The sequence below is a fragment of the Salvelinus sp. IW2-2015 genome, linkage group LG13 (assembly GCF_002910315.2).
Source record: "Salvelinus sp. IW2-2015 linkage group LG13, ASM291031v2, whole genome shotgun sequence".
Taxonomy (NCBI): domain Eukaryota; kingdom Metazoa; phylum Chordata; class Actinopteri; order Salmoniformes; family Salmonidae; genus Salvelinus; species Salvelinus sp. IW2-2015.
In genome coordinates, this window is record NC_036853.1 from 10,891,669 (window position 1) to 10,903,895 (window position 12,227).

At 46.3% G+C, this 12,227-nt stretch overlaps 1 protein-coding gene across 1 annotated transcript in view; it reads right to left on the reverse strand.

The window, feature by feature from the left end:
- Positions 1 to 12,227, reverse strand: part of LOC111972106 (histone-lysine N-methyltransferase, H3 lysine-79 specific) — a 31,364-nt gene that overhangs the window by 3,414 nt on the left and 15,723 nt on the right. Inside the window, 17 exon segments of the mRNA XM_023998960.2 lie at positions 1,114 to 1,187; positions 1,284 to 1,486; positions 1,665 to 2,224; positions 2,334 to 2,376; positions 2,480 to 2,605; positions 2,748 to 2,850; positions 2,951 to 3,399; positions 6,781 to 6,906; positions 7,087 to 7,224; positions 7,330 to 7,431; positions 7,671 to 7,762; positions 7,859 to 7,972; positions 8,093 to 8,315; positions 8,457 to 8,540; positions 8,701 to 8,742; positions 11,664 to 11,770; positions 11,876 to 11,944. Of these exon segments, the coding sequence (XP_023854728.2) occupies positions 1,114 to 1,187; positions 1,284 to 1,486; positions 1,665 to 2,224; positions 2,334 to 2,376; positions 2,480 to 2,605; positions 2,748 to 2,850; positions 2,951 to 3,399; positions 6,781 to 6,906; positions 7,087 to 7,224; positions 7,330 to 7,431; positions 7,671 to 7,762; positions 7,859 to 7,972; positions 8,093 to 8,315; positions 8,457 to 8,540; positions 8,701 to 8,742; positions 11,664 to 11,770; positions 11,876 to 11,944 (2,655 nt within the window).

Consider the following 12,227-nt stretch of genomic DNA (forward strand, 5'->3'; position numbering starts at 1 on the left):
ACGACGCCGAACTGCAGTCAGGTCAAGACCCCGGAGAGGACGACGAGCACGTGGATGAGCTTCCCAGAGACTGTTTCTGACAGTTGGTGCAGAAATTATTGGTTGCGCAAACCCAGTTTTATCAGCTGTCCGGGTGACTGGTCTCAGACGATCCCGCAGGTGAAGAAAGCTGATGTGGAGGTCCTGGGCTGGTGTGTTTACACGTGGTCTGCCGTTATGAGGCTGGTTGGACTTACTGCCAAATTCTCTAAAACAACATTGGAGGCTGTTTATGGTAGATAAATAATTAACATTTGAATTCTCTGGCAACAGCTCGTGGACATTCCAGCAGTCAGCATGACAATTGCACACTCCCTCACATCTTGAGACATCTGTGGCATTGTGTTGTGCCAAAACTGCACATTTTATAGTGGCATTTTATTGTGCACATGTGTAATGATCATGCTGTTTAAATCAGCTTCTTGATATGCCACCTGTCAATTGGATGGATTATCTTGGCAAAGGAGAAATGCTCTAACCGGGATGTAAACAAATTTGTGCACAAAAGTTGAGAAATAAGCTTTGTGTGTATGGAACATTTCTGGGATATTTTATTTCAGCTAATGAAACATGGTTTCTGTAAGTCATCAGCCTACATTTACTGATATACTGATTTACTGAATCCATTAGCCTACATGGCAACAATATAAACGCAACAATATATTATTTTGAGTTAGCAATCTAGCTTGTATTTTGAGTCAAACGCTTTGAGTTCCCACTTCCTCAGGTGGTGAATAATAAAGCCTAAAGGCCAATATGCACAAAGATGTCAGCAAATTCTCTGAAGAGCCCCCCCAAATTATAATGCAGATAATTCTGGACCCTATTTAAATCATGCATTCCCTGGATATGTGAGATGAAATTCTTACTTTTTAAACCATAGGCTACGATCTCAGTTGTCTTAATTGGGACTGAAAAAGAGCCCTGTAAAGTAAACATTTTTATCATTGAATTTATTGTTATCGAGCAAAATAGTAACATTTATCATGATATGACTCTTTGTCCATATCGGCTAGCTCTATAATATCAAGTTTATTATGCAGGCTTCAGCGGTCACATTTGGACGTTCCTTACCCCGCTCGCTGTTCCCTGGTCTGCCTGCTCCATCTCTGCTCTCCAAGGAAATAGTGGCAATCTTCCTTTCAATTCTAAAAAAAGACAAATGAAAGAAAATATAAAACTTCAAATGTACTCTTGTGTAGAGATGCAGCCACGTGGCTTTTCTGCTTCACCATTTACTATACCTTGAGCTGGAGCTGTCAGCAGGGTAGCCAGAGTCGTCGTCGGAGCTGGGTGCAGAGGAGTAGTGTCCTGAGCCGTTGATCTCCAGAGGGCGTTCTCTCTTCAGTACGGGGGGCTGGTCCATGTCTGGCCCACAGGGGCTACATCCAGACTGCTCCGGGGAAGAAATGGCAGCGATCTCCAGAGGCTGGTTTATGTTGTTCACCTGACACGACAAACACAGAAAACATTAGGGAATCAAACATACAACTCTTGTTAAAATATGTATAGAGTAGATATTTGGGAATCAAACAACTCCTGTAGCAAGTACGACGCTGCAACCAACTTAGCCATGGACCACATACTGAAGGACAGGGAAGCAACTTGAATGTGGCTTGACTCACCATGGAGTTCATGTTGAGTGGGGATCCTGAGGGTTGGCTGGTGGAGCTGAGCGCAGGAAAGGACCTCCTCTTTGGGGAGCCGCTGGCAAGTTGAGCCCCCGTGGAGCTGCGCTTTCTCCTCCCACGCTTGCTCCCCTCTTGTGATCCATGGCCGTGGGAGTGTGTGTGCTGGGAGCACGGCGAGTGGTGGTGGTTATTGGTGTTGTGGTTGCCGTGGTGATGCTTGCCCTGCCTGGCCGAGCCGAGGTGTAGGCGAGTCGCTGCACCCCCTGAAGAGGATGAAGAGGAGGACGAGGAGGACGAAGAGAAGAACACGCGGCGTCTGGACTCGCTGTCCTGGGGCTCAGAGTCAGACTCGCCGTGCCGCTCGGCCCAGTCCTCAGGGAGGATTCTGGGGGGGCCGTCAGCGTACTGGAGGACCCCCCCGGTGCTGAGAGGGGGGCTGTGGCCTTGTGTTGGTCCCGTTAGAGGGGCACCGTGAGGGGGAGGGGAGAGGGCAGCACTGTCCTGGTCCTCAGAGTGAGAGCCTCCGTTCATCAGCCCTGAGCTAGAGGAGTACCCTGAAGAAGGACAGAGAGCGTTAGACGCTGGTCCTTCAGGAGATGTCTGTCAAAACATGCAGGTTTCAATGGATGTGGTTAAGGTACTAGTGTATTTGGGGCTGCTTACCGTTGGTCTGGCCCGTCTGGGACAAAGGACTCGGTGTGCTCCTCTACAAAAACAAACAGAGCGTTCGAGTCAACAGTGTTTTATTACAGCACACGTGACCTTTATTACCCAGTCCAAAATCAAACCCTAGCTCTACATGTACCCACCAGTCTCTCAGCTCGGCTGGGCAGCACCACACTGGCCAGGGGGATGCTAACAGGGAGCTTGCTGGGGTGCACCGTGCTGAGGGGGATACTGATGGGCAGGCTGGTGATGGTGTCACCCTGGCCCCCCTGGATATCACACACAGACAGAGGACAACTTAGGGAGGAACATACAGGGAGAGTAAATAGTGTTTGAGTCAGCATGGTAGGCTGTGTGTCAGGCCAGGGGACAGACGGAGTCAGACAGTGTGGGAACAGAGTGGACAGTTACCCTCTCAGCACTCCTGGGTGTGTTGTTCTGCGGACTGTCTGATGAGTTGGGAGAGAGGCAGCTCAGTTTAGCTCCTAATGGAGAGGTGACAGCAACCATATCCCTGCAGGAGCAGAAGTGTCAGAAATACAGTACTATACAAACATGTAACAAACCTATTAGCAGAGTCCCTACAGTGGTTGTAGATTTTAAACCTGACTAACCTGAGACCAGTGAAGCCCAGGCCTCTGAAGTGTGCCATACTAGAGTCCTGGTTCAGGTGTCTGCGCAGGGCGATCTTAGCTGGGGAGTAGCGGGTGTAGTCGGGGAGGGGGTGACCCAGCTGCCTGTGCCGGGCATCCGGGGTGGGGGGTACAATCTCGTGGTCGGGCGAGATGGGCAGGTAGCGGGAGAGCAGCTCTCCCTTGATCCCCCCACCATCCCTGTGGAAGCAGGGCGAGGCGATGCTGTTGATGGACAGCTCGGGGCTAAGACTGTTGAAGCCGGCCGCAGCCAGGCTGAGTTTGGGGGTGTGGTGGTCCAGGGGAGGACGAGGGAGGGCCTCCAGGCCGGGGAGGCCCTTGTGGTAGAGGGAGCCCTCACAGGGACTGTAGGACTTGAGCTGGAGCAGCTCCTGTTGCCTCTGACTCTTCTCCAGTTCCACGATGCTGATCTGAGAACCAACAACAGGGGGAGCCATTGCATAAGGTAAGGAGAGGAACATAGCTTTATGAGAACATGCCACTGCTTCACAATAACAGTTGACGGATTCCTTCAATTATTTCTGAGTATGTCAGTAGAAACAGGCAGGGGAGGAAAGAGGGGATTCAGGCAGGGTTATATAAAATACATTTTAAAAAAGTTGGAGCACCAGAAAATACAATTCTTTAAATAGATTGAGATATAGCCAATAGCTGGCCTATATGAATGTGAGCTACTTCTGAAGCACATGTTGTGCCCTACAAACTAAAAGGTAACCCTGTAAATACATCTGCTTATTATAAAAAGCAAAAATGTTGATACAAATAACTAATTGAAATTACCAAGTAATTTGTTGATTAGGATATGTAAGTTGTCAGGTTAGGCCCTCAAAAAAACAAAAAAACTTTTTAAATCAAAACTAAAAAGCATGTTCCATGTCCACAACAATGCTTAAACCACATCAGCTGACCACTTGTTGTTGAGTGTAGTTAACCTTTAATTTAAGTGCGCACCATGCCCCTCTATAGCAACAGACTATTGTTTGGTTATCAGTGTTTCTGTAGCTCACGTCTGTAGGGTTTGCAAAACAAATGGATGCAAATAATCATGATGTCTTGCTGCCGGGTAGGCATAAGCTACATTGTACTTAACATTTAATTGAGGTTTTTGAGAACGCATTTAAAATCTACCATTAACGTCGCAACACAAAGTAGTAGAAATACTCAAACCGCACAGACGGGCATTCCTGTGCGTTGCCTCTTCAGAAAGTTGCAGGAAATACGAATCACTGACGCATTCTGTTCATGTCTTATGATACACTTAAGCAATTGAATCTTTTGAACTGCCTAGCAACAATCTGTTTTCTATGTAGCCTAGTAATGTTCATTAGAAAGTGCATCGGCGATGTCGTACCCACAGCAACTAATAAAACATTCCCAAACCAGAAACCGTGGATTGATGACAGCATTCGCGCGAAACTGAAAGCTCGAACCACTGCTTTTAACCAGGGCAAGGTGACCGGAAACATGACCGAATACAAACAGTGTAGCTATTACAGTGTAGCTATTCCCTCCGCAAGGCAATCAAACAAGCGTCAGTATAGAGACAAAGTAGAGTTGCAATTCAACGGCTCAGACACGAGGTATGTGGCAGGGTCTACAGTCAATCACGGATTAAAAAAAGAAAACCAGCCCCGTTGTGGACCAGGATGTCTTGCTCCCAGACAGACTAAATAACTTCTTTGCTCGCTTTGAGGACAATACAGTGCCACTGACACGGCCCGCTACCAAAACCTGCGGACTCTCCTTCACTGCAGCCGACGTGAGTAAAACATTTTAACCCTCGCAAGGCTGCAGGCCCAGACGGCATCCCCAGCCGCGTCCTCAGAGCATGCGCAGACCAGCTGGCTGGTGTGTTTACGGACATATTCAATCAATCCTTATCCCAGTCTGCTGTTCCCACATGCTTCAAGAGGGCCACCATTATTCCTGTTCCCAAGAAAGCTAAGGTAACTGAGCTAAACGACTACCGCCCCGTAGCACTCACTTCCGTCATCATGAAGTGCTTTGAGAGACTAGTCAAGGACCATATCACCTCCACCCTACCTGACACCCTAGACCCACTCCAATTTGCTTACCGCCCCAATAGATCCACAGACGACGCAATCGCAACCACACTGCCCTAACCCATCTGGACAAGAGGAATACCTATGTGAGAATCCTGTTCATCGACTACAGCTCAGCAGTTAACACCATAGTACCCTCCAAACTCGTCATCAAGCTCGAGACCCTGGGTCTCGACCACGCCCTGTGCAACTGGGTACTGGACTTCCTGACGGGCCGCCCCCAGGTGGTGAGGGTAGGTAACAACATCTCCACCCCGCTGATCCTCAACACTGGGGCCCCACAAGGGTGCGTTCTCAGCCCTTTCCTGTACTCCCTGTTCACCCACGACTGCGTGGCCATGTACGCCTCCAACACAATCATCAAGTTTGCGGACGACACTACAGTGGTAGGCTTGATTACCAACAACGACGGAGGTGAGGGCCCTCGGAGTGTGGTGTCAGGAAAATAACCTCACACTCAACGTCAACAAAACAAAGGAGATGATTGTGGATTTCAGGAAACACCAGAGGGATCACCCCCCTATCCACATCGACGGGACAGTAGTAGAGAGGGTAGTAAGTTTTAAGTTCCTCGGCGTACACATCACGGACAAACTGAATTGGTCCACCCACACAGACAGCGTTGTGAAGAAGGCGCAGCAGCGCCTCTTCAACCTCAGGAGGCTGAAGAAATTCGGCTCGTCACCAAAAGCACCCACAAACTTCTACAGATGCACAATCGAGAGCATCCTGTCGGGCTGTATCACTGCCTGGTACGGCAACTGCTCCGCCCACAACCGTAAGGCTCTCCAGAGGGTAGTGAGGTCTGCACAACGCATCACTGGGGGCAAACTACCTGCCCTCCAGGACACCTACACTACCCGATGTCACAGGAAGGCCATAAAGATCATCAAGGACAACAACCACCCGAGCCACTGTCTGTTCACCCCGCTATCATCCAGAAGGCGAGGTCAGTACAGGTGCATCAAAGCAGGGACCGAGAGACTGAAAAACAGCTTCTATCTCAAGGCCATCAGACTGTTAAACAGCCACCACTAACATGCCAACATACTGACTCAACTCCAGGTCAGTTTAATAATGGAAATTGATCAAAAATGTATCACTAGCCACTTTAAACAATGCCACTTAACATAATGTATATACTGTACTCTATATCATCTACTGCATCTTGCCATCTTTTTGTAATACATGTATCACTAGCCACTTTAAACTATGCACTTTTGTTTACATACCCTACATTACTCATCTCATATGTATATACTGTACTCGATACCATCTACTGCATCTTGCCTATGCCGTTCTGTACCATCACTCATTCATATATCTTTATGTACATATTCCTTATCCCTTTACACTTCTGTGTATAAGGTAGTAGTTGTGGAATTGTTAGGTTAGATTACTCATTGGTTATTACTGCATTGTCGGAACTAGAAGCACAAGCATTTCGCTACACTCGCATTAACATCTGCTAACCATGTGTATGTGACAAATAAAATTTGATTTTAATGGTGCAATCACAACACTAACGAATCTGTGCTGTGGCTTTTTTTTCTTTAAAACACTTTGCAACAGTACAGAAAAGCCTAATCACTACAATTATCTGGGAGATTTTTTTCCCTAGATGCACATGTGCTCACAAATAAATTCCAGGACGCACAGTAAAATTTTAAGGAGCATAAGCAACCAACATGGCCAGACTTTAGAGTCCTGGATACAGGTGAGGTGTACCTGCAGCTCGAGGCAGTGGCGCTGTTTCTCTGAGATCTGTCTACGCAGGGCCTGCTTCTCCTTCAGCAGGCTCTCAAGACACAGAGAGCTCCAGTCCAGCTTCAGCTCCTCACACCGAGACTTCAACTGAGATAAACACAGACACTACCAGTTAGTTACATGCCTCTGGTCCAACTGTCCGACAGTGTCAAGCATGCAGATGAAATCCAATGTGAAAGCGGCCAGAGAGAAGGCAGCCAGGAGTACAGTATAAGTCGCTCTGGATAAGAGCGTCTCCTAAATGACAAAAAGGTAGAGAGGTCTCACCAGGAGCAGGCTGTGATCCCTCAGCTCGGCCATGTCCCTCTCCAGATGCTTGGTCTGCTCCTTCAGTTGACGGTTGTGGGCCGAGATCTCCTTCTGGGCCTCCAATAGGTCCTCCATGGTGAGGGCCTTCACTCCCAGCTGAGTGGAACAGACAGGGTACCACTTTCAGGGATCGAGTACTCAACCACTATTTGCGACTCAATATCAGCTTGTTTCATTAGACAGTCACCACTGTCTGCCTACCTCATCCAGTTTGTGGTGGAAGAGCCCTTTGATTTTCTCTTTGTGGGTCTGACACGCAGTCTGCAGATGCTCCGCCTGCCCAGAAAGCCCTCTGTGTTTGAGCTGGAGGAGAGAGGGAGACGGAAGGAGAAACATGAGAGGAAGGTTTACAGGTTGAGGCTAAATCAGAGGCAACATTGCCAGAAGGATAGTCTCATCCAACATGACTGATAGAGGGCCGAGAGTTGCGGTGTGAGTCTGAGGGAGTGAGTAATCTATTACTTTTTTTAAAGGTGGCGATACCATTAGAGTGATTGTCAGAGTTCACAAGATGGAGTGAGTGATTTGGACATTCCATTTACCTTTTCCTGCTCCAGGACTTGCTGCAGGTTGTTGCGGTACTGAGGTGTCTTCATGTAGGCCATGAACTGGAGGTACTGGACTTTAATGTTGTCTGTGTGAGGAGAGAGCGATGGCTTATCAGGACTGCTGGCTCTGACTGACTGATGGATGTGATAACTAAGGGTGGGGTCAGGGTAGCGGTGCTCACCTAGAAGCTGTTGTAGGCCAGGAGGACTGGGGCCCAGCAGAAGTTGGCCAGACGCATAGTGCTGAACTTTGGGAGGTAGCTGGTAGAAGGGACTTTGAGGTGACCTGTATGCATCTGTAGAAACACAAAGTCAGCTAAACAAACATGGAACACAATGAGTAAAGGGCTGAATAACACAAATGCACAAGGGTATATGGACACAGCCCTGAGTAAAACTGTCAGCAGGTGGCTCACCCTGAGGGGGTGCTGCTGAGAGGGTCTTGGCATGCAGCAGATCCAGGGCACTCTGGCTGCTCTTGCTCTTTCGCTCAGCTGCGGCCACAGCAGCCTTCTTGGGACGCCCGCGCTTCCGAGCACTCAGCTTGCGGCCCTTGTTGAGGAGTTTGGCGCGCCGCGGTTTGGGTGGCGCCTTCACGACTGCCAACAGGCCTGGTCGCTCAACCTCCTCACAGGAATCCTGAGAGACATACAGGGAAGGGACCAGCATGAGAGAAAAAGCTGACCTAGAGCTGCTAGAAGTGATCTCATATCATAGGGAAAAGCGTAAGAACTTAGCATAGAGACGTGAAAAGACTATAAAGTCAGCTAAGTCACTTGCCTTGTGCTCCTTTGCCTTGGTTGGCGTGGCGCTGTTGCTTTTACTATTCTTTTCTTGACGACGCCTAGCTGCTTCTTGCTCCTCCTAAAAACACATAGGAACATCTGTGTTGTTTACCATGTGAATCGTTCAGCAGGGCACGAACTAGGAGCAACTGTAAAGACAAGCTGGAGGTGACCAAGATTGCCCACAGAGTAATGACAATTTAAAATAGTGCAAAAGGAACAAAAAATGTTTAGCTTACCCTGAGTTTAGGATTTTTGAGACTATGAAAATAGTTTTCAAGCTGAAAAGGAAAAAGAAGGTATCAAGTATTGCACAAGGACATAGATAGCAGAGGCCACTCTCCCCTAAGTGCAGTGACCTTGTTTGACACTGTCCATAAGCCCTCCAACATGTGCATGAGAGTTAGTGAGGAGCTACAGAAACAATACAGCGATGACCTTACCGTTTCCACTGCCTCCAGTGAATGGATACATTAACCACTAAGTCTAAGCCGTTGGCTCATTTAGCTATTTGATTGTGAATTTTAGGGCACCTAGTTATAATTTCTTTTTAACTATTCCATAATTTAATTAAATGTTAAAAATAAATTGTCTACTACTACTACAGCCCACAGAAATGCAATGAATAACTCCTTCATAAATATCAAAATAAATCATTAGGAATACGTTTTGAATTGTCTGTCCTATTTCTAGGACATAAGAAAGCTCAGGAAATATTTGTTTTCTGGACACATTAAACCCCTTATTTTTGTTCACAAAACTACCTCCATACTTCTATTTGTTTGTATGGGTTACCTTCAGACGAGTCCCGTAGAGCAAAAGAGTCATCTTTCCATAGAGTGGTCATATTAGTTTGTAGGCCAAACCGTTCGGACGCTACAGACGTTTGTGAGAAGATCGATTTTCAGGATGTCTCATGGTCTGACAAACACCGCTGTAGCTCGGCCACCTTCCACCGCAGATGCGGAAGGCCGACATAGGCAGATGGTGGATTGAGACGCAGCCCATGCAAAAAAACAGATATCTCTATCTTAAAACTGACGGATGCGTAAATAGATTTAAGGATTAAAGACTTAGCCAGTTGTTTCACTTGCACTGAGATGGTACAAACCGGTACAGACCAGTATCAAGACAAAACATAACTAAACATTTCTAGGTCAGGATTCTCCAACCCTGTTCCTGGAGAGCTTACCGTCCTGTAGGTTGTCTTACTAACCTGATTCATCTTATCAACCAGCAATACTGAACAAAAATAAAACATAACATGCAACGATTTTACCGAGTTACAGTTCATATAAAGCAAATCAGTCAATTTTTAAAGATTCATTTAAAAATCCCTAATTTATGGATTTCACATGAATGGGCAGGGGCCCAGCCACTGGACAGCCATAGGCCCAGCCAACCACAAGTTTTCCCCACAAAAAGGGCTTTATTACAGACAAAAATACTATGTTTCATCAGCTGTCCATGTGGCTGGTCAAACATGCAGACCACACCGCTCTTGTTACGTGCAAGTTGCAAAATAAAATGTACACGTTATTCAATCCAAACTGCTCACTGAACTTGGTATAATTTTTATGATTAATGTGCTGCAAGTCACACCTCTCCCATCTACTCATTGGTTTTTAGGAGCATATACCCACGTGGATGATTGAAAGATGAAGTGAGGTCCACACTCCGGCCCAGTTGGTGGTGGTAATGCACCTTAGTTGGTTGCCAACTGCCATATAAAGTCCACAGATGAATGGAAAGATTACTAGAAACTAACTAGGTTTACCCTTTTATCTGTGGATTAATTGTCGGGAGTAGAGGACCTTGTGCATTTCAGGTAAAATAATCCAATGTTTATATCCCAGGACAAATTAGAATGAATGTTTGATGCGTTTCAACCTGTCCGCAAATGAGTTGGATCAGCGTTCATTTTGATATTTCAACCTGCGTTTCCTGATCGCGTCTGGTGTGGATGGACAGAAATCAACATTCGTGTGCCCCGGTTCAGTCAGCATGTAAGACGATCCCGCAGGTGAAGAAGCCGGATGTGGAGGTCCTGGGCTGGCGTGGTTAAACGTGGTCTGTGGTTGTGAGGCTAGTTGGACCTACTGCCAAATTATCTAAAACGACATTGGAAGCGGCTTATGGCAGAGACATGAACATTAAATTCTCTGGCAACAGCTCTGGTGGACATTCCTGCAGTCAGCATGTCAATTGCACGCTCCCTCAACTTGAGACATCTGTGGCATTGTGTTGTGACAACTGCACATTTTAGAGTGGCCTTTTATAGTCCCCCAGCACAAGCTACACCTGTGTCAGCTATTTGATATGCCACACCTGTCAGGTGGATGGATTATCTTGGCAAAGGCATAATGTTTACTAACAGGGATGTAAACAAATTCATGGACAATTTTATAATTAAGCTTTTTGTGCATATGGAAAAATGTAGACATTATCTCAGTTCATAAAACCAACACTTTACATGGTGTTTATATTTTTGTTCAGTATAATTATTAGAATCAGGTGCGCTACTTTAGGATTGGCAAGAAACCCTACAGGACGATAGCTCTCCAGGTTCTATTGGCACAATATTCCGCCACGACCAACAGGCAGAAAAGTGAAGATTTCCTGCTTGCAGTCAGGCTAACTGAGTGCAAAAGTAAGCAAGCAAGTCCTGTTTTTAATGTTTCTAAACAAGTTGAAAACACTCATGGTACAACATGTAGGCTAGTAGTAATGTTGGTTGCGCCATCACCTGTCTCAGTATCACCTCTCCTCTGTCCACTGCAGGGCTATACCAGCAGTTGCAGTTGTTTCCTGCAGGGATATGTCCGACTAAACATGTTCTGAGTACTGCTACCGTACGCATTGGTATTTTATATACATGAACTGATTGAGAGCTCTCATTCAATTCAAAGTTGCCCTACTATAAACAGACCTTTTTTTACAAGGAGCACATGTGCACCTAAGTTGGAACATGTAGGCGCACATAGAAATGTAGGAGCACAATGAAAAAATATTGGAGGTAATAAAGCTAGAATCCTTTTTTTTGTAGGCGCACGGGTGCTCCCAAATAAAAATTCTAGGTCGTACAGCAACATATTTAGGCGCATGAGTAAAATGGTGGCACTGTAGAGCAACTGCCATTGCAACATTGTGAGTGTATTGGGACGGAGGGGATGAGAGTACAAGAGGGGAAAGCTTGACTCACAATGGTGCGGTCTATCGTATGAAGGTAGTAGGAAACTGGCTTTCCCGTCCAGGACACTGAACCCCTCAACGGAGACAACTCCACGACTCTCATTATTGTGCCAATGTCTGAAAAGGAGAAACAAAGAGCAGAAAGGCAATCTATTTAGTTCATGAAAACACACTAGAATCTTTGAGATCCATAAGAATGATATGCACATGATGAAAACCTACCACTCAAGTTTCGACTGTTGATTCTAAAATTTAGAGGTGCAAAAGGTTTTGAGGATACAATTTTCCCACCTAAAAGAGAAAAAACATGATCTTCCCATGAAGGCACTTCACAAAAGGCTATTTGAGAATGACAGCTTAAAACTAAACAATACAAACACTCATCTATAATGAGTCCCAGATTGATCTGTGTATGTGGCTGCAATAAATAATCAATGGCAGCATAGATCATGCTTTCATGTCTAGCTTTGAAAACACAAGGGGTATGTGGAGGAGAGGTCAAATGACTGAGGGTTCAGAGGTTAAGTGTGTGGTATTGACACAGCTGACATTAGCTACCTGCATGTTACCCTCT